General features: G+C 52.3%; 2 protein-coding genes and 1 long non-coding RNA gene across 3 annotated transcripts; all 3 read right to left on the reverse strand.

Annotated features, from left to right (window-relative positions):
- Positions 1-24: 24 nt before the first annotated feature.
- Positions 25-8,060, reverse strand: LOC118630977. The gene is made up of 5 exons (XR_004959714.1): positions 7,957-8,060; positions 7,680-7,776; positions 2,733-2,862; positions 2,064-2,298; positions 25-107 (listed from the first exon to the last, which is right to left on the reverse strand). It is a non-coding gene; the product is annotated as an uncharacterized LOC118630977 (long non-coding RNA).
- Positions 8,061-9,689: 1,629 nt separating this feature from the next.
- LOC118630545 (elongin-B-like) lies at positions 9,690-11,430 on the reverse strand. Its single transcript, XM_036262414.1, has 2 exons — positions 11,333-11,430; positions 9,690-10,082 (listed from the first exon to the last, which is right to left on the reverse strand). The coding sequence occupies exons 1-2, from the start codon at positions 11,428-11,430 to the stop codon at positions 9,722-9,724; spliced, it is 459 nt and encodes a 152-aa protein (XP_036118307.1). The 3' UTR covers positions 9,690-9,721.
- A 3,969-nt stretch (positions 11,431-15,399) lies between these two features.
- Positions 15,400-16,518, reverse strand: ASPRV1 (aspartic peptidase retroviral like 1). The gene is made up of 2 exons (XM_036262415.1): positions 16,509-16,518; positions 15,400-16,298 (listed from the first exon to the last, which is right to left on the reverse strand). The coding sequence occupies exons 1-2, from the start codon at positions 16,516-16,518 to the stop codon at positions 15,400-15,402; spliced, it is 909 nt and encodes a 302-aa protein (XP_036118308.1).
- Between the last annotated feature and the right edge of the window lie 4,785 nt (positions 16,519-21,303).

Consider the following 21,303-nt stretch of genomic DNA (forward strand, 5'->3'; position numbering starts at 1 on the left):
CCCTGCTCTCGCAGGCGCGCTCGGCTCGTCACGTCAACACCTCCGGCGTAGGCGGCACTCCGGCTGTGACACAGACAAGAATTCCTGTCTTCCCAGTGGCCCTCGGTCTGACAGGATAGAGAACACCAATATAGTTAGTATGGAATCAAGCTGTACAGGGATGTGCTATGGGAAATCAGAGGCGGTGGCATTCGAGTTGGGCCCTGGAGGAAGAGTGCGGATTTGCTAGGAAAGGAGACTTCCAGAGAAAGGACTTCCAGGGCGACGAGGCAGGTTTCCAGGAAGGGACTCGCTCCTGGGGGCTCGGGTGTGGCCTGGAGGCTGGAGCACGTGGTGGGCAATGGACGTGTGCAGGGAGGGCCCCACACTGTGAGAGACCTCGTGTATTGCACAACTCATTGAGAGAAGGAAAGGCACCCAGTTTAGGAGGTTAGTTCTTTTGCATGTTAACCCCTTCAGTTAATTTAAATTTATTAATCCGTTTAACAAGTAGGGATTCAACACCTGTTCTGTGCTAGGGTCCGTCATACAGCTGAAGACACATCAGTGAACAAAACACAGAACCCTGCCCTGAGCCGTCTTTCTAGCGCTATGGGCTCCGGGCCCTGTTCCCGGCCTGGCCGGTCTGCAGAGCAGAGCTCTCCTTCCTCGCCTGACTCCTTGCACCCTAAGAGGACACCTGCTTAGAACCAGGAGGAAGGAAAACGGTGTCTATCTCCTTCTTGACAGGTGACTTCTTACTCTAAAAGCTGCCTAAAATGTTTAAAGGTTTTGATGCGGCCCACGGGGCTTATGAAAGGGATCTTTCTGGTACTTCTCCTTGGGGAAGGGCCCTGGCTCTTCTGCTTTCTTCAGAAACCAGAGGGTGTGCGGGCCTGTCTGGGATGTGATTCCAGGATCCACCAGAGGGAATGGGCAGAAACAGGGAAGGAAGCTATGTTCTATCCAGTGTCAGGATCCCTGTTTACTGCGGCCAAGGCGAGGACGCCCGAAACCACAGATAGCGAAGACGGCTCTCACGTTAACGACAGCCTCCCCACAAGATGACAAATCTTATTCCACGTTTTCCTGTCCACAGCAGCCTGATGAAGAGTGTCCTTCTTTACGCGACATGGGTCCATGTCACAATAATGGTCAACTCACATGTATTGAGCACCTCCATGACCTCGCCCATCAGCCCTGGGGGGAGGGGTGCCATTATGATCCCCATTTCATAGGCTGGGAAGTAGGAATAGACAGGCGAGGCTTTCTGCTCCAAGTCCACAGAGCCAGTGAACTGACCCCAGAGCCCAACTCCTCTGCCTCCATTTCTGCAAGAGCTGTGTCCACTGTAACAGATTTTCCACGTAGAGCAACTTTTCTCTCTTAAGCCTTTGAATGCCATTACTCATTTTCCACAGAGGGACCTTAGGTTTCAGTTAATGGGGCAGAAATTGCGAACATACACCACCATTGTGGATTGTCACTGCCAAGTCATCATGCTTCCCTGTACCCTAACTTCCCTTCCTGTCTATGTGAGGAATAACCTGGACCCCTGCACCTTCTGGGGGACCTTGTGGCAACCACCCAGCATGCTTCTGGGGAAGACATCCTTTCCAGGGATTGAAGACATCCTTTCTACACCACATCTCTTTGGTTGTGGACCTTGTGACATCCCTTTACTTATTCAACCAGTATTTACGAAACACAACTTCCACCCCGGCCTTGGAGGCCCTGTTATCAAATGCCACTTTGGTCTACCTCTTAGCTGTCACTGTGACCCAGAGGAGGAGGGACACATCAAGGCTCTCTGCCAAGAGTCTCTGGAGTATCAGCTCCTTAGTTTCCATTGCTTTCTTGGGCCTTCCCATCAGTTCGGGACCTATGGCTCCCAAGGCCGGGGCCTCACAGGAAGCATTGTTCAGGGCTCAGAATGAATTGGGCGGCAAGATATCTGCCCACTCTGTCCTATGTGGAGTGTCCCTGTGGAGACCAGTCAAGGTGGGTGGGTGAGGCTGCTGACTAGAGGTGAACATACTGCCCAGAGGGGGAAAAGCTGCACGGTGAGGGAGAGAGTGACTGACCTCCTTTCAGCAGACAGGAGGGCAGGTTCTGCCAGGCTGGAGCTTCTGGGATCTTCCCTCGATGTACATGAAGCCAGGTTCAGGATTTAGTGAGACAACTGAGGCAAGAGCCAAAACAGAAGCAAAGGATATGGTCCCAAGGACCAGACAGAGCTGGGCGGCTGAGGGCTGCAGAGGTTCGCTGAGGCCCTAGAAGAAGAGGGAGGAGCCTTTCACAGGATGCTGTTGGCTGCTCCTGGGGGTAGAAGTGCGTAATGAAAGTCAAGGTAGAAAGCTCTGGGTCAGAACGTCTGCCTTTAAGGAATCCATCGGCCAGGGAGAGAAGACACCTGGGAGAGCCTATGAGACAGAGGAAAGGGAGATGCACCAGCCCACCAGCCCTGTTGGCTACCCGATGGCCAGGCTGGGTAACACCTGAGGTCTATGCCCAGCCCTGCATCCCAGTGGGGATGGGAGATCCAACACCCATCTGCAAGAACAGTCATTTGGTTCAAAACAGAATGTCTGACAAACTCTTGCCTTGATGGTACTCTCATCCTCCACAAGGTAGAAGATGCTGTTGTCAGAAAGCTCCAGAGCGAATTCTGATCAACAAACAGGAGTGAGCTGGCCAAGCAGAAGGAGAGACTAGGGAGGAGGGGTACCCTGGTTGCCACGCCCTTTAGTTACCTGGGAAGGAAGTCCTGGGTGATGGTCAAGAACACAGACTCCAGTCAGACAGATCCAAGGCCTAGGGCCAACTCCACCCTTTACACTCTGGGTGACCTGGGCACGTGTCCTTGGCTCTTATTTCCCGGGTCTGTCGAGTGAGGATGGTACAGTCAACCCTCAGTATCGAAGGGGAATCGGTTCTGGGACACCCTCCCCCTAAGATACAAAAATACAAGCCTGCTCCAGTCCCTTATATGAATGGCGCAGTGTTTGCACGTCACCTTTGCATGTAGGTGGCAGCAGGACGACCTACACGTCACTCACCCACGTGGACTCAGTGCAGTGCTCAGCACGTGGCAAATTCAAGCTTTGCTTTTTAAAACTTTCTAGGCTTTTTTAAGAATATTTTTTATACTGGTTGGTAAATTCATGGTTGTAAAACCTGTGCATCAGAGGGCTAACAGTACTTTCTTCCAGGGCTTTGGGGGGCATTAAGTTAGATAAGGGATTAAAAAGAGCCCAGCAAGTGCCCGATGGTCAGGAAGTCTTCACTGCATTTCAGCAATTGTGATGATTTCATGAACAAGGAGGAAAGCTAGAGCACAGTCTCAGGAATGTAACATAGATTTCCAAAGACAGAACACTGACTCTCAGAAGAGTAATCAGCCTGGAAGGAAGATGACAGTAGATGGTAGGGGGAGTGTCCAAGTATGTCATTCTGACTGTGCTATTTAGACAACAAATAGTAGGCAGGAAGTGGTTAAACTAAAAGCAGGAGCGGAGAAGAGGGTGACTCAGGGACAGAATGTGGCCAACAGTGGGGAAGGGGGCATTTTTCAGGTGGTATCTCATCTAGGTGCTGTTCAGAGATTCAAAACCAACCCTAAACCCTCCAGCCCTGCAGGGCAGCTCAGCCTCTCAGAGAGGAACCAGGCAGCACAGGGGTGGCTGAGAGAGAGGAGAGAAGAAAGAGAAGAGAGAGGAGAGAGAGGAGGGAGAGAGGGAGGGGGAGGGGAGGAAGAGAGAAAGAGAGAGAGACTCAAATAAGCATTTCATCCCAAGTGTGGAATATGCCTGAGTCCCAGTGTTTGCATATTATCTTTGCAACAGAAAGGAAACTCAGAACACTAGCAGCTAACTCTCTAACCAGACAATCAATGAAAATACCACACTTCAAGTGTGAACTCTGGGTAACTGCAGAGGTTGTGACAAGTTTCTGCAACTTTGCAGTTAAAAGTTTTGGTCAAAGCAGCTGCCAGTCAAGTGTAGACCAGCACAGGGCCTGGAACAACATGGGGTCCCGAAGAGGTACCCATGAAAACAGCTGATCAGGATAGGATCTGGGGGAGGCACTGCTTTCTCTTCCTCACACTGAGATCCTTTCAAGTTGGGCAAAACAGCCTTTCAGAACTCAGTCCAGGAATCCCATTGCTTTCCCTGAAGAACGGGTGTGTGTTTCTTCAGGGAAAAAGTGAATCATTAAATGGATCATTTTTCTCTTCTTGCTTTGGCTGCCAGGAAGCTCAGTGCCAAATTCACATCTCACCTTTAGTAATTATATGAGACCCTGTGATTTGTATATTTGTGTCCTAAATTCACCCTAGCCTTTTCTCTGACCTTGATTTTTATTTAAATTTTTCCCCTATTTTAATATATTTAATTTTGGAAGTCTTTTCAAATCCACCTTTGTAGAGAACATGGTTATATAAATGTGTTGCCTGTGTATAATAAAACATGCTCTGGTCTTTTCTTTTGCAAGGAGAGGGAAGTGAGTTTGACTCAGCATGGGTGAGTTTATTGGAGTTGAGAGTGTGGAGAGGAAAGGTAAGTGTGGGTGGTTTCTTTTTAAGAACTGGAGACAAACTTGCCAAAGACTAGAAGGGAGCTGCCTCAGGGCTGAAGGTAATCCCAGTCTGACTGTGGAGGAACCAGGCTCTCTGGGGGTTTCCGAAAAGGCTCGAGTCAGCGATAGAGTTGACCTGGGTCTGAGTCACCTGTCAAGAGCGGAAGGACTACCACCTTTCTCTCCAACTCAAGAAAGTGCACTCAATTGCAAATAAACAAGAATAACGTTTTTATAGGACTAGCCTAGACTCTGCTCTGCTGCATATTTTTAAAAAGAAAGTGACTTGCAAATTACAGCATTGTATTAACAAATTACTCGTGACCCCATCAAAATTAAATTAATGGACACTGGTCAATCTGCAAGAAGTTGTCCAGTAGTGTGACTGGGAACCATCCCCAGGCCCTGTCCTATGTAACATAAATACAGTAATTTGGACTCAGGCATCGATGGCACATTCCTCACATCTGGGGTGACCCCGAAGTAGCAGGGTGGCACCTAAGTCACCTGACAGAATCAGGACCCAAAATGTGATTGACGGGCTAAAGGGAGGGTGCATCTTGGACAGAGACAAGTACAGGCTCCTGTACTTGGCCGCAAATGGATGGAGGGAAGCCAGCAGGTAAGAGAGAAAAAGGGCTCAGTGTTGAGTCTCTAGGGCGAAGGGACCACTGCAGGGAAGCCCCTCTGTGCTGCATGCTGAGACCGGAGAGCAAATCAGAGTGACAAAGGAAGGAGCCATCAGACGGAGCTTGGAGCCCTGGGCTTCCACCCTGGTTCTGCTCCCCCACCCTGGCTCAGGCTCTCCCAACCCAAGATCCTTTGAAAACAGCAATTAGGTCCCCAGCCTTCCTCCTGAGGAGCTCCATCGCTCAGCAGAATAGCCGAGTCTCTAGTGGCAGGTCCACTTGATCTGGCCCTGGCACCTGCCCTGATGCAGTGTCCTATCTCCCTACCCCTCACACACTCCGCCACACCGTGGCCTGTGGGCTGTTCCCAAAACACCCAAGGCCTTTGCACCTGTTACTCCTTCCACCTGGAATGCCTTCCCCATAACTCCTTTATAGCTTGTTTCCTCTTTTCACTCAAGTCTCTGCGCAGATGTTACCTTATCCCCGAGGCCCCCCAAGTCCCTTTGTATAACATTGTACACCCCTCATCACTTTCCATCCACCATGCCCGGTCCTGACTCAGTTCTTCTTTTTACCACATGGCACATTGTAGTTTGTTTGATGAAAAATGGGGTTCTGCCCTGGCTGGTCTGGCTCAGCGGTTAGAGCATCGGCCTGCGGTCTGGAGAGACCCGGGTTCGGTTCCCGCTAAGGGCATGTACCTCAGTTGCAGTTTGTCCCCGGCCCTGGTTGGTCGTGCGGGTGGCAGCCACTCGATGTGTCCCTTTCAAGTCGATGTTTCTCTCTCTCTCTCTCCCTCTTTCTCCCTCCCACTCTATCTGTACAAAAAATGGAAAAATGTCCTCGGGTGAGGATTAAAAAAAAAAAGAAAAATGGGGTTCTGTCAGAGCAGAGACTGAACTCGCCATTGTGGTGCCCAGCACCTGGAACAGTGCCTGGTACACGTGGGTGCTCAGTGATACATGTTTGTGGGTGGGTGGGTGAGAGGCAGATACAAACTTTAGGTTCCTTGCTGAGGCAGAACAGTTGCCAACGCCACATGCCCCAAGGGAAGATGGTAAAACAAAGGTGTGAGGTTTTTACTGCAAATTAAGGTCTTTTTCAGCATCAGGGCTGTGGGAAAACGCCACAGGAGAGCCCGGAGAACGCTTAGGCTTTAGCACAATCCAGATGACTTGGTCAAAAACAAACTGAAACAATCTGGTTGAGAATAAGTGAAGGGGCCCTGGCCAGTTTGGCTCAGCGGTTAGAGTGTCGGCCTGTGGTCCGGAGAGACCCGGGTTCGGTTCCCGCTAGGGGCACGTACTTCGGTTGCAGTTTGTCCCCGGCCCTGGTTGGTCGTGTGGGTGGCAGCCACTCGATGTGTCCCTTCACGTCGATGTTTCTCTCTCTCTCTCCTTCCTCTCTCTCCCTCCCACTCTATCTGTACAAAAAATGGAAAAATATCCTCGGGTGAGGATAAAAAAAAAAAAAAAAAAGAGAATAAGTGAAGGGGAGCAATTCAGCCCAAAAGACGATTTGGTCTAAAATTATATTCCATGTTATTTTTTGCCTGGCCAGTGTGGTTCAGTGGTTGAGCATTGGCCCACACACCAAGAGGTTGCCGGTTTGATTCCCGGTCAGGGCACATGCCCAGGTTGTAGGCCTGATCCCAGTGGGGGGCATGTAGGAAGGCCAACTGATGTTCTCGCTCATCAACGTTTCTCTCTCCCCCCCCCCTCTTTTCTTCTCTCTCTAAAATCAATAAAGAAATTTTTTAAAATGTTTTTTAAAAAAAAATTAAATTTCACTTTATTTTTTTTTAAATTATTTTTATCCTCACTCGAGGACATTTTTTCATTTTTTTGTTTAATAGAGCAAGAGGGGGAGAGAGAGAGAGAGAGAGAGAGAAACATCGATGTGAAAGGGACACATCGAGTGGCTGCCACCCGCACAACCAACCAGGGCCGGGGACAAACCGTAACCAAAGTACATGCCCTTAGCGGGAACTGAACCTGGGTGTCTCTGGACCGCAGGCCGACGCTCTAACCGCTGAGCCAAACCAGCTAGGGACACTTTTTTTAAATTGGGGTTTTGATGCAGCACAGAGGTGGAGCACATGGTTTTGTGCCTTTTGAAGAGTTTGCTTCAATTAGTTTTACCCTCTGCTTTATGTTTCTAGTTAATGCTTCAGCCAACTATCTTAACTTTGTTGATTTCTTAAAATGCATTGTGAAATGTCATGTACATGATAAAAGTGCATAGGACACAAATGTGCTGCTTTGTGAAGTATTATCAACACTGAGTGAACACAACACAATCAAGGGGACACTGCTGGCCCCCGGTGTCACCGAGTCCCCTTCCTGACACAGCATCGCCGCTGCCCCACTTCTGCTGTAATCACACCCTTTCTTGCCTTTACAATTTTGCCTCCTGACCCTCCACTTCTGCGCACTGTGGTTCAGTTGGGCCTGTTTTAGGATGGTAGGTAAGTGGAACCCTGCTGCGCACCTGTGTGACCTCTCCCCCTGCCGTGGCTGGTAGATGTCGTTCACTGCAGTCCTCTCCTCTCGGCTCCTGGGTGGTGAGCTTTCCAACAGCCAGATGTCTGAAAATGGATGATAGGTTCCATCAAGGATGAGTGTTTACAAAACAGAGAGTACTATACAATCCTATTTTTGCTAAAAAGGGGGAAAATGAGTGAGCAAGTGAAAAGAGAAAAAAGGAAGGAAAATACAGCCATGTGAATATCCAGAGAGAAAGGTCTGGAAAATATGCCACGTTTGACCTGGAGGGTGAGTGGGTGCGCCGCTCTCCATGAAGTTTATTTATATATATGACTGGGTTGACCTCATTCTCTGGTTTTCCTATAATGAGCCCTCATTGCTTCTGTAGAAAAAAAGAATAAAACAAAACAAAAAACATTAAATGGAATTTAAATGATGAAAAAAATTAACCAAGCAACATTAAGTAACATCAAAGAAAAGGATCTGGAATTTGTGGAGGTTTTAGGGGTTTTTCCTCCCAGTTTATTTTCAGCCAACTATGTTTCCTCTACTTGGTTGATGATTTTTTTGAACTTTTTATTTTCATAAATTGATCAAATACCAATGAATGTCTCCATGTTCATGAGTTTTATAAATATCTTATAGGCTGTTTAGTTAAGACCTATTTATTAGATATTTCAGCCTTTCTCATTCATTCCCACCACTTTGTCTTGCTTTGCTCTATTTTTAATAGATGAAAACAATCTACATTCATTTTGACCAACTCTTCATCCAGGCTGCTCCAGCAGACTACAGTGAACATTTTAAGTCAGGTCGGCTTCAACTCCAGCCTCCATTCAGCATTGACCTTCTGAGCAATTGGCCGTTGGGCAAACCTCCTCTGGTTTCAGTTTCCCTGTCTGCTAAATGGAGATAACATCAACATTACAGGAGCTTTGTGAGACTTAGAAAGAAACTACCAAATCAGCAACTTGCAAGCCACCTCAGGCCAGTTTCATTCGGGGCTGGAGAAGTCTGTGTTGGTGGGAAGGGGGTGGCGCCCTGCACATTATGGGAATGGTCGACTGCATCTCTGACCTCTACCCACTGGATGCCAAGAGCATGGCCTAGTCAAGTTGTGGTGACCACACACGGCTCCAGACATTTCTAAAGTGTCCTGGGGAAAAACTGCCCCCAGTGAGAACTGCTGCCTTAGACTTGTCCCTCACATCCCATGATTGATGTCACCAGATCCTGTTGGTTCCTCCTCCCCTCACCTCCAGAATCAGTCCCCCTTCCCCATGGAGCCTTCTTAGCCCAGCCCTGGGCCAGCACAAACCACTCCCTGCATCCAGCCTTACTCCTAGTCCCTTGCCTGGGCTGGCAGCAGGACAATACGAATGTGTGCTTTTCTCCCATATCTTCCATCTCAGTAAGTGGCCTGGCCTTTTAGGGCTCTCATGTCACTGAGCCAAAAGCCAGTGTTGCCAGACTTTGGCCCCTACCCAAACCCATGGATGAGAATCTGTTGGAGGGCCCTGGACAGGGAGATGAGGGTGGCCTTGGGTGTGCATTAGAGGAGATGGGGAAGACAGCTATCCGGCTGGATGAGATGGATGGCCGTCAGTCCTGGAAAGAACAGGCCCACACCTCACAGCAGCCTCAGCCTGAGGAAATGGCAGGCATCACCTGCAGGGACTGCCTGTGTCCCGAGGAAGACACGACCCGAGATCAGGGCTTCTAATACTCCCCCACCCAGAGCTGCCCAGCCACACGGCCTGAAGGGATCACAGGGACATGGGCCTCTTCGTGGTCAGAGTGCACCTGGGCACCTATGACTTCCAGCCCCTCCCCCCGGCCCCCACCCCACTGTGCTGCATAGCATTCAGGGGCCTCTTCCCAGTCCAGAGCAGGGAATGTCCCACAGACAGGCTGGCTGAGTGGGGACTCAAAGTTGGACATAATTAGCTTTAATGTTGGAAAATCATTTGGGGGGGGGGAATGCAGGCATGGGGGGGGGGGGCAGGCCCTCAGTGCACAGCTTGTTCACTGGCACTGCTTCCTGAGTCACGTCAGGCAGCTCTGGGGGCTAGAGAAGGGCTCAAGGCGCAGGGCCTCAAATGCATCCTCTGCCCGGAAGGCCAGCCCCACAGTGGCTGGGGCCTGTGGCCCAGCTGTCTGCCTGGTGAAGCCCCACTCGCCTAGTGTCTTGCCGTCATCCAGAAGTTGGTCGTCCTTGTAGAGTCGCTGCTCGTCGGGCGGCCGCTTGAGGATGCCCTCAACGATGCGCTTCAGCTCGAACACGGTGCTCGACTCCTTGGCCTCCGTGAAGATGGTGGTCTTGTGGCGCCGGATCCCAAGGAACACGTCCGACGTCCGACTACCGACTACCGCGGCAGCTGCCTCTCCCACTCGACGCACTGCGGACCTGCTCCGCCCCGTTCCCGGCAACCCGCGCGCTGGCCCCCAGCATGCCCAGCGCCCGGCGACCCCGCCCCCGGAAAATCATTTTTAAAGGATACTTCTCATACCTCACTGAGTTTGTACACTGAGGCTCAGAGGCGTTACAAATGCGGGTGTCGGCAGGTCACCTCCTGCCTTCAACCCTTCCGAGGCTCCCACTGCCTAAGGACAAGGCCCGACTGCACACACACGGGAAAGCTGGGCTCACGCCCCACGCTGCTCCCACGGCAGACATCATTAATCAATCGTGGCATCTTTTAGGCTGCGGCTGAACACAGTCCCAGAATCCTTGACGGCCCCACCCACCAGGCGGCTGCACAGAGCTGACTTGGCACCTGAGCGGGAGTCGAGTCTTTTCTGTACGTGGGACCCACCCCCACACACATCTGACTGCTTCTTACACGAAGATGTACCACTGGTGCATACTTTGTTACAGGGTTTATTTTTTCCTTCTCCAAAAACTATTACTAAATTCAGAATGTACTTTTTAATGGAGTGCATCTTAGAGCTGACGAGATGCAGCATTGGCTTCCCTGGCCTTCCACAGTGTCCTCAGGGGTCATTCAGGACCCTCCACACTTGGCCCATGCCCAGTCACCTGGTGGCCTGCACCAGCCCCACACCTCCCTGCTCCCCTTCCCAACTTCCTCCCTTTCTCCCTCCCCTCCGGAAATGGCCACAAAGATCTCCTCTGTGGGGCCCGTCCTGACCCTACCACGTGACCCTCTCTGCGCCCCTGCATACATGGGAGGGGACACAGCACGGGCCTGACTGTCTCCCTCTTCAGACTGTGATGTCCTAGAGGTCAGGGCCCACCTCACACACTTCGGGGCAGGAAGGTGCTCGGAGAGGCAGAGCAGGACAAGGCTGCCCCAAGCACGTCCAACGGGCAACATGTGCCTTGGAGAATTTGCTCCAGTCCAGGCCTAGGGAAGGCTGGCCCACAATATCTGAGTCAGAACTGGAGAACCAGTTTATGAACCCACAATGAGGAACAGAACAACTGGGTGGAGCCAATGGTCAGAGTGGCCTGACCAGAGTTTGCCCTCCTTGCAGCCTAGCCAGGGAAGCCACATTTATTACCCTGGGTTGCTTGGCAACAGGGGACTCTGGATAGGCTGGTGACTGATAGGACTGGAATGTGTGGTGGCGTCAGCAGACAGCTGCCTCGGTATGTCTTCAGTGGCTGAGGACCAGGTAGGCAGGCCAGGTCACCTCTCTGGGGCATGGGGACTGGCCACTCCCTCGGCATCGCCACAAGACAACTTGTGGCCTTTGGTCTCTGACTCCAGCTGTCCTCCTGATGGGCACATTGTGTCCTCAAGATAAAGTAATACCTTCAGGCTGGCCCCTAAAGCCTTGCATAGCTGCAAGCCTTCGTGCTTAAGATGACTGCAGTCTGATTTCATCATTTATCTTTCTTATTTTCGGCCAAGGACCACCCACACCTGGCACTCACGAGGTGATTAGTAACTGGTTGCTCCTAGGTGTGTTTTTCATAGTCATATGGGTTAGCATTCTGAAACTACTTTCTGGGTCTTCTAGAACTGAGCAAATAAGTAACCTGGAGCCAGTTTTCTCATTGTTGGGAAAGAAGTTACACACATGGAAAGGGGGAAGGTTAGAATAAACTCTATGGTGCTGGGTTGGAACTGGAGGCATCTGTATGAGTGTGTTTTTTAAAAAAATATTTTTCTTTATTGATTTTAGAGAGAGGGGAAGGAGAGAGAGAGAGAGAAAAAGAAACACCCATGAGAGAGAACATCGTTTGGCCGCCTCCTGCATGCCCCCCACTGGGGATCAGCCCACAACCTGGGCATGTGTCCTGACCAGGAATCGAACTGGCGACCTCTTGGTGCATGGGTTGACGCTCAACCACTGAGCCACACCAGCTGGGCATGAACTCAGAATTTTAATATACAGAGTAATAGATATAGAAACATACTATATGTTTCTGTCTCAGCTTTGACCACTGAGTGGACTTAGAAATCATGGCACCCAGTAGCAATGAGCACACCTAACATCCAGATCCTGGTTTCTGCATACCAAGCTCTACCAAACAGAACCAGGGCTCTTTGGAGAAATGGCTGATTGCAGGGCTGGTGCAAGGAAGATACAAGATGAACCTGCAACATTTTACAAAGAAAATTAGGAAGGGTTCAGATCATGATGGTCCAAGCAGAGCAGACAGGAGCCAGTTTGAAAAGTCCCCTAAGACCAATCTAAACAGTGTGAGCATCAACATAAACAATGATAGTAACAGTAGAACTGATTAAATAAGTCTGTGAGCCTACAATGATATAAATAAGTAATCAAGAAATAAACAGGAGTGGAAAGCTTTTCTTTAGAGCTGAGTGGAAGCGAATAAACATGGAGGACAGAACTAAAAGGTCACCACTGCAGGCAAGGGTCATCACCGGGTCTAGTGGGCGACAGTCCAATGAGAAACTGGCTACTTATATATTTTATATATAATATATATTCCTCATAGTATCATCCCAGGAGACTCATTCATTACACAGGAAAAAATAGTTTACAGTGGAGAAACCTGGCAGACACAGCTTTGACCAACTAATTAAAGTTAAATCAGCAATAAGGGAATAAATAGGCATTTACTCCGTTCTTCAATTCCCCGGCTCCAGACAGGCACTGAGGCGGGCTTCTGGGTGTTCCTGCCAAAAAGGTGTAACCTGAATCTTTAGGGCCACCTGCAAACCAGCTGTAATTGCTCTTCTCGGGAGATGCTAATGTGCAGCCAGGATCAGACCCTCACATGATGCCTGCCTCTGTCTCCTTTCTGTCATCTCGAACGCAGACCCTACGTGTGAACACTGCCGTGGTGTTCAAGCTCAGTTCTTTGCCGCTGCTTTACTCCAACCTGCACCACGACGCCAGATCAACCGTTCTGGTCCCCCACCATTCAAACACTCGCGTGCAAGTCAAGCTCAAACGCCTCACCCAGGCATCAGCCCTGGCAGTGTGGCCGCCCCACTCCCTAGCTGCCCTCCAGCGCTCCCCCTTGATACTCTGCTCCTAGGAGAGTGGTGCTCACCACCCCGCAGCCCCAGTTCCACCTCGCACATTTGCACTGGTAACCGCCCCCTCACACACTGCACCTGTCTGGTCTCACTCGGGGTAAGAACCACCACCGGTTCCTTCCTCCACGGGGGCCTCCTCCTCACATCAGGCCCAGCCTGGGCACTCCCTTTCCTCAGGAGAGAGAGGTTGAGAGCCTGGTGGCTCAGGCTCTCCTCCCTCCAACAGGGGAGGAAAGGTCTCTGCAGCTGGGACACAGGTCACCTGCTCTTGTTCACCAGCCGCCATGCATGGGGAAGGGAAGGGCAGGAGAGGACAACTGGGTGCTGCCATGGGATTCTGGCCTGGCACCAAACTCCCCATGCCCCTGCCTGCTTCCCTGTCCACCCACTCCACATCCTCCCCCTCCCTCAGCCCAGCACATGGCTAGGTGCTGAAGGACCCAGAGGAAATAGGTCACAGGGAGGTGCCACCTGGGCTTGGCCCCTCGGGGGAGGGTTTGGCCTAGGAGAGAAGCAGCTTCTGCAGAGGTGGGGGACAGAAGAGCACCTCCTTCTCTACTTCTCCTACCTCCTCCTCCGGCTCCAGCTCCACTTCGAGGCTTCTCGCTGGGACCACCGTTCCTCCAGGCCTCACTTTCCTGGGAAAAGACTTCTCCCAGATCCAGCCCCTCCACTTACTCCAAGTTCCCTGGGGCTGGGGAGCTCATTCCTGTGAAGTTGTTTGGCTGCCCAGGGCCAGGCTTCAGTGATCAGGAGGCTAGTGATCAGGAGGCTAAGGGGCTGAGCAGGTGCCTCAGTTTCCATAGAATCAGCTGGAATTCAATGGGGAGCAGCTCAGTCAGCTTCCAGAGGTCCAGGGGCAAGTCATACTCACCTCCTCAGGCCAGCTGTTTGCCTTGGGGATGTCCAGGTGGAGACCTCTGGGACAGGGCCCTTGAACCTTCATGAGAGGAAGAGGGCCCTTCCTGCCTCCCAATGAAACCTCTCAAAGCGTTGTCCCTCAATGTCTCTCTTGGCTAGGGCTTTTCAGATTCCTGGCCCTGCTCAGTCCCAGAGGGAGGCATTTGGAAGCAGATTATGAGGTAGACCCTGAGAGAGATGACACCCCATTCCCAAGTCTGGGAATGCCCCCCGCCACTCCTGCCTCTCCAGTTGCAAGCTCAGTCCACCTCCCTCCAGGAAGAGCCGCTCCAGAGCCCCCCTGCTGTCGCCACTTCCTCTGGGTAGCTCAAGCCGGTCAACACCTGTCCCCTGGCCTGGCATCTGCCTCCAAACCTGGCCCCCAGGTGGCTGTAAGAACCTGCTTGCCAGGCAGATCCTTTTCCATCTGTTTACAAAACCGTAATTTCCCAATCCCCAATCAAGACATCTCACAAATAACGTTAGGGTCCCTTTTTGGGTATAATTTAGATGCTAAAATATTATAGTTTGAAACTATTAGAGGAATAATGACTCAATTAGAAATGATGGCAGGAATGATGGAGGAAATAAGTAAAAATGTTTTAAATGGAGGCCATCATGAAATCCAAGATACACAGTCACGGTCTATCTAGTCTCCTACATCCAGGGCAGGCTCTCAGCACACACTGGAGCCTTCCTTCTCCTTGACATTTACACCCTGGTTTCCTCACCCTCGCACATCCATCCCATTCATCCCTAATCAACACATTACATGGTTTTGCCATGAGTCAATCTTTATTGGTTTTGGAAGTAATGAATTATTGGCACAAGGCTCCATGGGTTTCAAAGCAAACAGCAGAAGGAAACATACATCACGCAGGTGGGAAGACCCAGCGGGGAAGACTCCTGAGCAGCTGTGACCCTCACCCGCAAGAGCTGCGGGGACCCTGCTGCCAGCCCCCACCCCGCTGGTTCAGACTGCACAGACCTAGGTGGTTCGGCCATGTCTCAGGGGATCTACAAAGTCCTCCAGTCCTCTCTCAAAGACAATCATTTCTAACCTTCACAGAACCTTCTTCCAGCCTTTGCGTCTTTGCCACCAGTAGCAGCTTGGCAGCCATGAGGACCCTCCCCCTCTAAGACAGCCCACCTGCTCTCCCTCACCTGTGCCAGTCCAGATGCAGCCTCCCCGCCAGGGGCAGAGGAGGGAGGGGGTGAGTAGAGGAGGGAAAGAGTTGGTTTTAGAGGGCGGGCCAAGCCTGGTGACCCCCCGAGGACCTGCTCTTCCCCTCTACTGTGGTGGGTCTTCCACCAATATTTGGGGGGTAGGAAAAAGGGGGGTTTTCAATAGGAGAGCTGCTGCCGCCCCTCCTCCGAGGGCTCCTCCTCTATGAGCTCCAGGTCGAACTCATCTTCCAGGGACCCTCCTACGGGCAGAAGGCGGAACTTCTTCCCCTTGAGGGTGCACGTGCGGTGCTCGAAGTCCAGGATGGCGTTGTGGTCCTGGAGCACGTCGGTGCCGATGATGGCCTCCTCAGCGCTGGCATTGGCCACCAGGAACTCGGCCTTGAGCTTCAGTTTGCCCAGCGACACCACCGTGTCCCAGATGCCCAGGATCTTCATTTCCGCCCCATTGGCCACTTTTACCACATTCTCAAAGGGCCGAAGGGTGTCCAAGTCCCCATCAGTGACCTCCTCCCACAGGTTTGGGTGGACCACGGAGACCTGGGCCCCAGAGTCCACCAGGAACCTCACGGGCACTTTGCCGATCTTCCCCTTCAGGTAGTAGCCCTTACCCATGCTGTTGGCAAAGACGATCTCCTTGGGCAGGTGGGGGTGGGCGGCTCCGGGCCCCCCGAAGGTCTTCAGCAGGGCCTCTTTCACAGCCCTATAGTCCCCCTGCTCCTCAGGACTGAGTCCACTGTAGACCCCCAGGGCATCTCCCCTGAGGGACTCTTTCAGGAACCTCAGCTGGGTGGTATGGTCCCAATGGTTGAGGTCGTTGATGACCTCAAAGCGGTGCAGCCAGAGCTGGGGGGCTACATTGGCTCCATTAAAAGGCTCCGGGATGAAGGCATGTTCCCGGCGGCCTTCCTGGCTCCTGGCTCCGCTCCCGGCCATCCCTCTGCTGTCCTCTGGAACCGCAGCAGCAACCCACACCAGGCAGAGAAAGCCACAGAGCTGTGCCGGCGCAATCACGCTGGAGAACAAGGCGTCTCTAAAGTGTTGCTTAGGTGCCCAGGCTGGGGCAGGCAGAAGGGACCAGCCGAGGGTTGTCTGGCGAACTGCTGGGCGCCCGGGCGGCAGCTGTGGCTTGCTCGCTCTGCAGAGCCTTTTTGATGGCTAGCCTGGGCCCCCAGGGCTCCCCATTCTCCTTTGTTCTGGAAGCTCCGCCCCTGCTCCTCCTGCCCTCCTGCCAGCATCCTGCCCAACGAGCAGGGTCAGTGCCTCACCCTTCTCCATCCCTCCATGAGACTGGCACAGGCCAGCCCATGTTGCAAGAAAGACCAGCCTCAGTCAGAGGGGCCCTACTCAAGTACCCTCCCCAGACTGTGTCTCAGAATAACACACGAGGACACAGAAGACGTTATGACATCCAGGTGTTTGTGATAAGCTGGAGAAGGGAGGGGAGGCAGGGATCAGAGGCCCATCAACCTCTAGACGGGGCTGAGGGCAAAGGGCCTCCCCACAGTGACCACTTTGAGTGGTTAAAGGAAGGGAGCTGACATTAACTGCACTCCTACCGTGTGTGAGGCATGGGCTAGGTGTTTCTCATACCTCTGGACCAAGTGTGGCATCCCATAAGACTCCCCAGAGAGGGAGGTGGAGAAGGGTCCCAGAATCAAGATGCACAGAAAGAGTTTTGTTTTTAAAAATATGTTTTATTACTACCCGCAGGAGAGGCCTGCGTGGGGTGGTCGGTGTGCTGGGCTAGGGGGTGGGGTGGTCTGCGAGAAGATGGTGGTGATGGGGAAGCTGAGTCTGGAGGCCAGCTCCAAGGGCTCCTCAGGCATGCTTCTGGGAACAGCTAAAGGACTCGGCAAGTTAACACTAAGCTGCCAATAAGATTAAGAAATTCCAGGAAATCAAGCTGCCCATCACAGTGACCGTCCAGTACCTTCATCGTGAGGTCAAGGACACTGCGATCCTTCTGGTTCTTCATACAGGCAGCCAGTCCTGTCTTCCTGAAGGCCAGGAACTGAGTCTTGGAAAGTGCGTAGCTGCTATGTCCTGTCCAGCACACTCCTGGAAACAGCCCTCGGACTGGGGCACTGCACGCTGTAGGGCTGGACATTTTTGCCATGTTGGAGAGAAGGGAGGCACGGAGGCTGTCCAGAAATAGTTTTAAATAATGGGACACACACACACACACACACACACACACCATTTTTCATGAACTGACTGCTACAGTAATTTTCCCTCATTGATCACACCTAATTCAGAGTCAGCACTATTCCAGGCTGGGCCTCAGCCCGTGTGCCCTCATTCGGTCTCTGGCGTAGGCTGGTGTGGAACCTGAACTCTGGGAGTGGACACCAGAAGCCCCGTCCAGCTCCAGCTCCGGGCGTGCCGCATGGGGTGTCTCCGCCCAGAGGCCCCTCTCACCTTCCAGGAACCTCCCAAGATCCCCTTCCCTAGGATGGCACACCTGATCATTTGTAAAAAGAGCAGCCAGGGAATTCTACTCCCATTTGAGGGAAAGTCTGGCACGTTGATGAAGCCAGAGGTGAGATTCTGGAAGGCTCTGGCTGGAGGAGGTTGGCTGTGTGACCTCCTGCTGGGGGATGCAGGGCTGCCCCGGGCCACCCATGGATACCCAAACGGTGGACCTGTGAGTCCCAGGGCTGGAGCCTGCCTTGAATCTGTGCAGGGAGATTGGCACTGTTGTGGGGACCCAATCTTAAGATCCCATTCAAATAACACCGCCTCCATGGAGCCTTCCGCCCTGTCCCTCGCACGAGTGCTCGCTCCCAGCTGAGTGTGTTTGCACGATGCTGTGCTGGTTTGTTCACCAGCCTGTCTCCTGTGATGAGGCTCACACGTATCAGGCAGGTGTGACTGTCTCCAGCCCCCACAGAAACATTCTGGGGTCAGCAGGTGCTTGATGCTGGCTCCAGGCCTGGCTGAGCACGCTCACCAAGCAGGAGAGGTTAAGACAGGAGAAGAGCAAGAATAAGTGGCAAACCTGTGGCTCAGGGATGTTTTTCCTGGCCCATAGCCTGTTCCTCACTGGCTCCCTGCACCATTCATCACCTAGTACCTGGCTGAATCCCAGGGGACCCTGACCCCAGTCCTGCCTCTGGACAGTTCCAAGGTTCCTAACTATGCCAAAAGACCCTCAGTTCCTGCCACTGTCCCAACCCCCTCCACCTGACACCGTGAGCCAGCAGAAAGGCAGCTGGTCAACACCTCTGCTCACAGCTGCCTGGCTAAGGTGGGGCCCTCGTGCCATTCCAGGAATGAAGATGAGGGGCAAATGAAGTCACTCGGGAATTGTCAAAGGCAGGTGGGTCTCTGGGAAGATTGCATAATGAAAAGTCCTGCACCCAGAGAAATGTCCCAGCCACATGCAGGCCCAGGAAGCCCCTTCTGCAGGTGTATTTCTGTGGCCAGACGCCCAGCCTCTGCGATGAGCATGTTTCGTGGCTCAGGGATCTGACCTAGTGATTTCCTGGCTCCTGGTATTTGTCACCCCCACACACCTGGTCCCCTGGAGGTGAGAATGAGGAGGCTGACATGTGACCAAAGGAGGTGAGCGGCAGGGTGGCTTGTCCGCTGGCGGAGGATGAGGACTTCTCGATGCCCCACACTGTGGTTCTTCAAACCACTTTGGCGACGCTGAAGTCCCATCTCCCCGTTGCTCCACTAGAAAGAGGCAGTCACTGGAATTCGGGTCGTGGCACTTCACTTGATTGGGTTTGATGTTCGCTTTGGCAAAGTCCACTCATATCTGTCACCTCAGTGAGTGTCGTAACAACCTTGAGGCAAACCAGCCACCCTCCCCCAGGGTCTGACGCACAGGGAGCTTGCTTCAGGCCCCGAGCTGCCCAATGCACGGAGAAGGGCACTTCGTAAATAAAACCCGGATGTGCGCATGCTGGGCTCAGGGAGAGCGGCTAGAGCCTGGGGGCTTGTGCTGTTGATGGCCTCTGGTGGGGACAGTGATCTCAGGAGCAGGAGCAAGAGCTGAGTCACACAGTCAAGAATTGTGTGAGCCATTGTTAAGCCAACTGATGGCCTTGTGGGAGGTGTGAACACCATAGAAACTGGCAAATTCTAAATCTGGACTTTTCCCCCTCTCTCTGGAAATCCAATTTATCATCACATCCCTGCATGGGGAACTTGTTCTCTCTCAAGCCCCATGGCCAGTGGTTAACAAGTTTACAGCAATTTCCACTCCTGCCTACCTGTCCACATCTCGTCTAGCCTAGCTTGCCTCACGCTGCTCGCAAATGTTATACGTCGGGGTCCCTTGGCTTGAGGCAGGTGGCCTTCCTCAGCAAGGGCCCCCAGGCTGCCTGTTCACAGTCCCACCTGGGATCCCTAAGGCAGAAGTACAGGGGCTGGTGGTTACTAGGAGAGCTGGAAAGAGTTGAGTTTAGGGACTAGTCTCAGGCTGGGATCAGGAACATGGTGAAGTAAGTTCTCAAGTTCCCTTAACCCTTGGGAGATGCCCACACATGGAACACCCCAAAACCACTCAGGGACCTTTAAACTGTTATGCTATTGGTACACTTGTGAGCTAAACCAGCTGGGGAAGACCAGGCGTCTCCTCCCAGAACCTCAGAAATCGTGGCTAATTATTGACAAGCATAGGTATTGGGGCGGGAACACCCTCATTACTACCATTAGCATCTCCTGAGCACGTTCTGAAGTAGGCACAAGCACTCAGCCCGACAGCAAACAAATCAGGACAGTAAACAGGAAGAACTGAGGGAGTCCCCACCCTCTACACCCCCTCACTGAGATTTCAAGGCTGTGAACTCTGCTGGCTCAATGTGGCCCCAGCTGCCAAGCTCCCCTTTCCTACTCCCCCCCCCCCCCCGGACAGGGCCCATCAGGGCCCCTGAGAATTGAAGCACTTGGTGGGCAATGAGGACACAATGGGAAACCACGGGCCTCCTTCTCTGCACGGTTTCTGCTGCCTGATGATTTCTGGGGGCACAGAGGGCACTGGGCACTGGGTACCGGGGAGGAGCCTGAAGTCTTGAGGGAGGAGGGCAGGGCCCAATGATGCAGGGTAGGCTGGGGAGGGAGCTGGGCCTTCTCAGGAGATAATTTTGAGCAAAACCTGAGAGACCTTATGGATTCGGGTGCCCTCGTGAGGCCCCGGTGAAGCAGAGGGAGGGTCGGGAAAGGTGCAGACAAGCCCCACAATTCACAGGTCAGCTGCGGCAGTTCCTCTCCGGGGTCAGCTCCACACACTCCAGGGTCAAGGTCACCCTGTGCTGGATGGGGAGAGAGCAAAGCAGGTTCAAGGACTTTTACGACAGCAAAGAAAGTCCAAACGGATGTCCAGCTGGTGTGGGTCAGTGGTTGAGTGTTGACCCAGGCACCGAGAGGTCGCTGGTTCGATTCCCGGTCAGGGCACATGCCTAGGTTGCGGGCTCGATCACTATCGGGGGCCTGCAAGAGGCAGACAACTGATGTGTCTCTCTCATCGATGTTTCTATCTCTCTCCCTCGCCCTTCCTCTCTCTCTAAAAATCATTAAAAATATTTTTAAAAAAGAAAGAAAGGCCGATAGGACGCAGGAGGTGCACTCTCTCCACCAGGGTCAGCTTCCTGGGCATCTGACCTGTGAAGTCGCACGGGGCTCTCTCTCAGAAAGGCCCCGTCTTGTCTGATGCTCTGCTGTCACTGTCTTGAAATTCCCAATGATTTTGAATACGGGGCCCTACACTTTCATTTTGCACCAGGCCCTGTAAATGAAGTAGCTGGTTCTGTCTCCAACCAACTCGATGGGGACTTCCCTTCACAAACACACACACACAATTTGAATGTACATACACACACAACACAAATATATACACATACACACACTCATTACCACACACCACACACATCTACACTGTCTACAAAAACATACTCCCTCCACTGTACACACACTGTGCACTTATAAAACACACAGTCACTACAGTTCGCAGTTCAAAACAGCTAAGAAGTGATTCGACTTGCATACAGAATACAGCTCCCACATTTCATGTTACATATTTATTTGCACACACATTTACATTGAGCGTTAAAA

Source organism: Molossus molossus, unplaced genomic scaffold, assembly GCF_014108415.1.
Source record: "Molossus molossus isolate mMolMol1 unplaced genomic scaffold, mMolMol1.p scaffold_m16_p_15, whole genome shotgun sequence".
Lineage (NCBI taxonomy): Eukaryota > Metazoa > Chordata > Mammalia > Chiroptera > Molossidae > Molossus > Molossus molossus.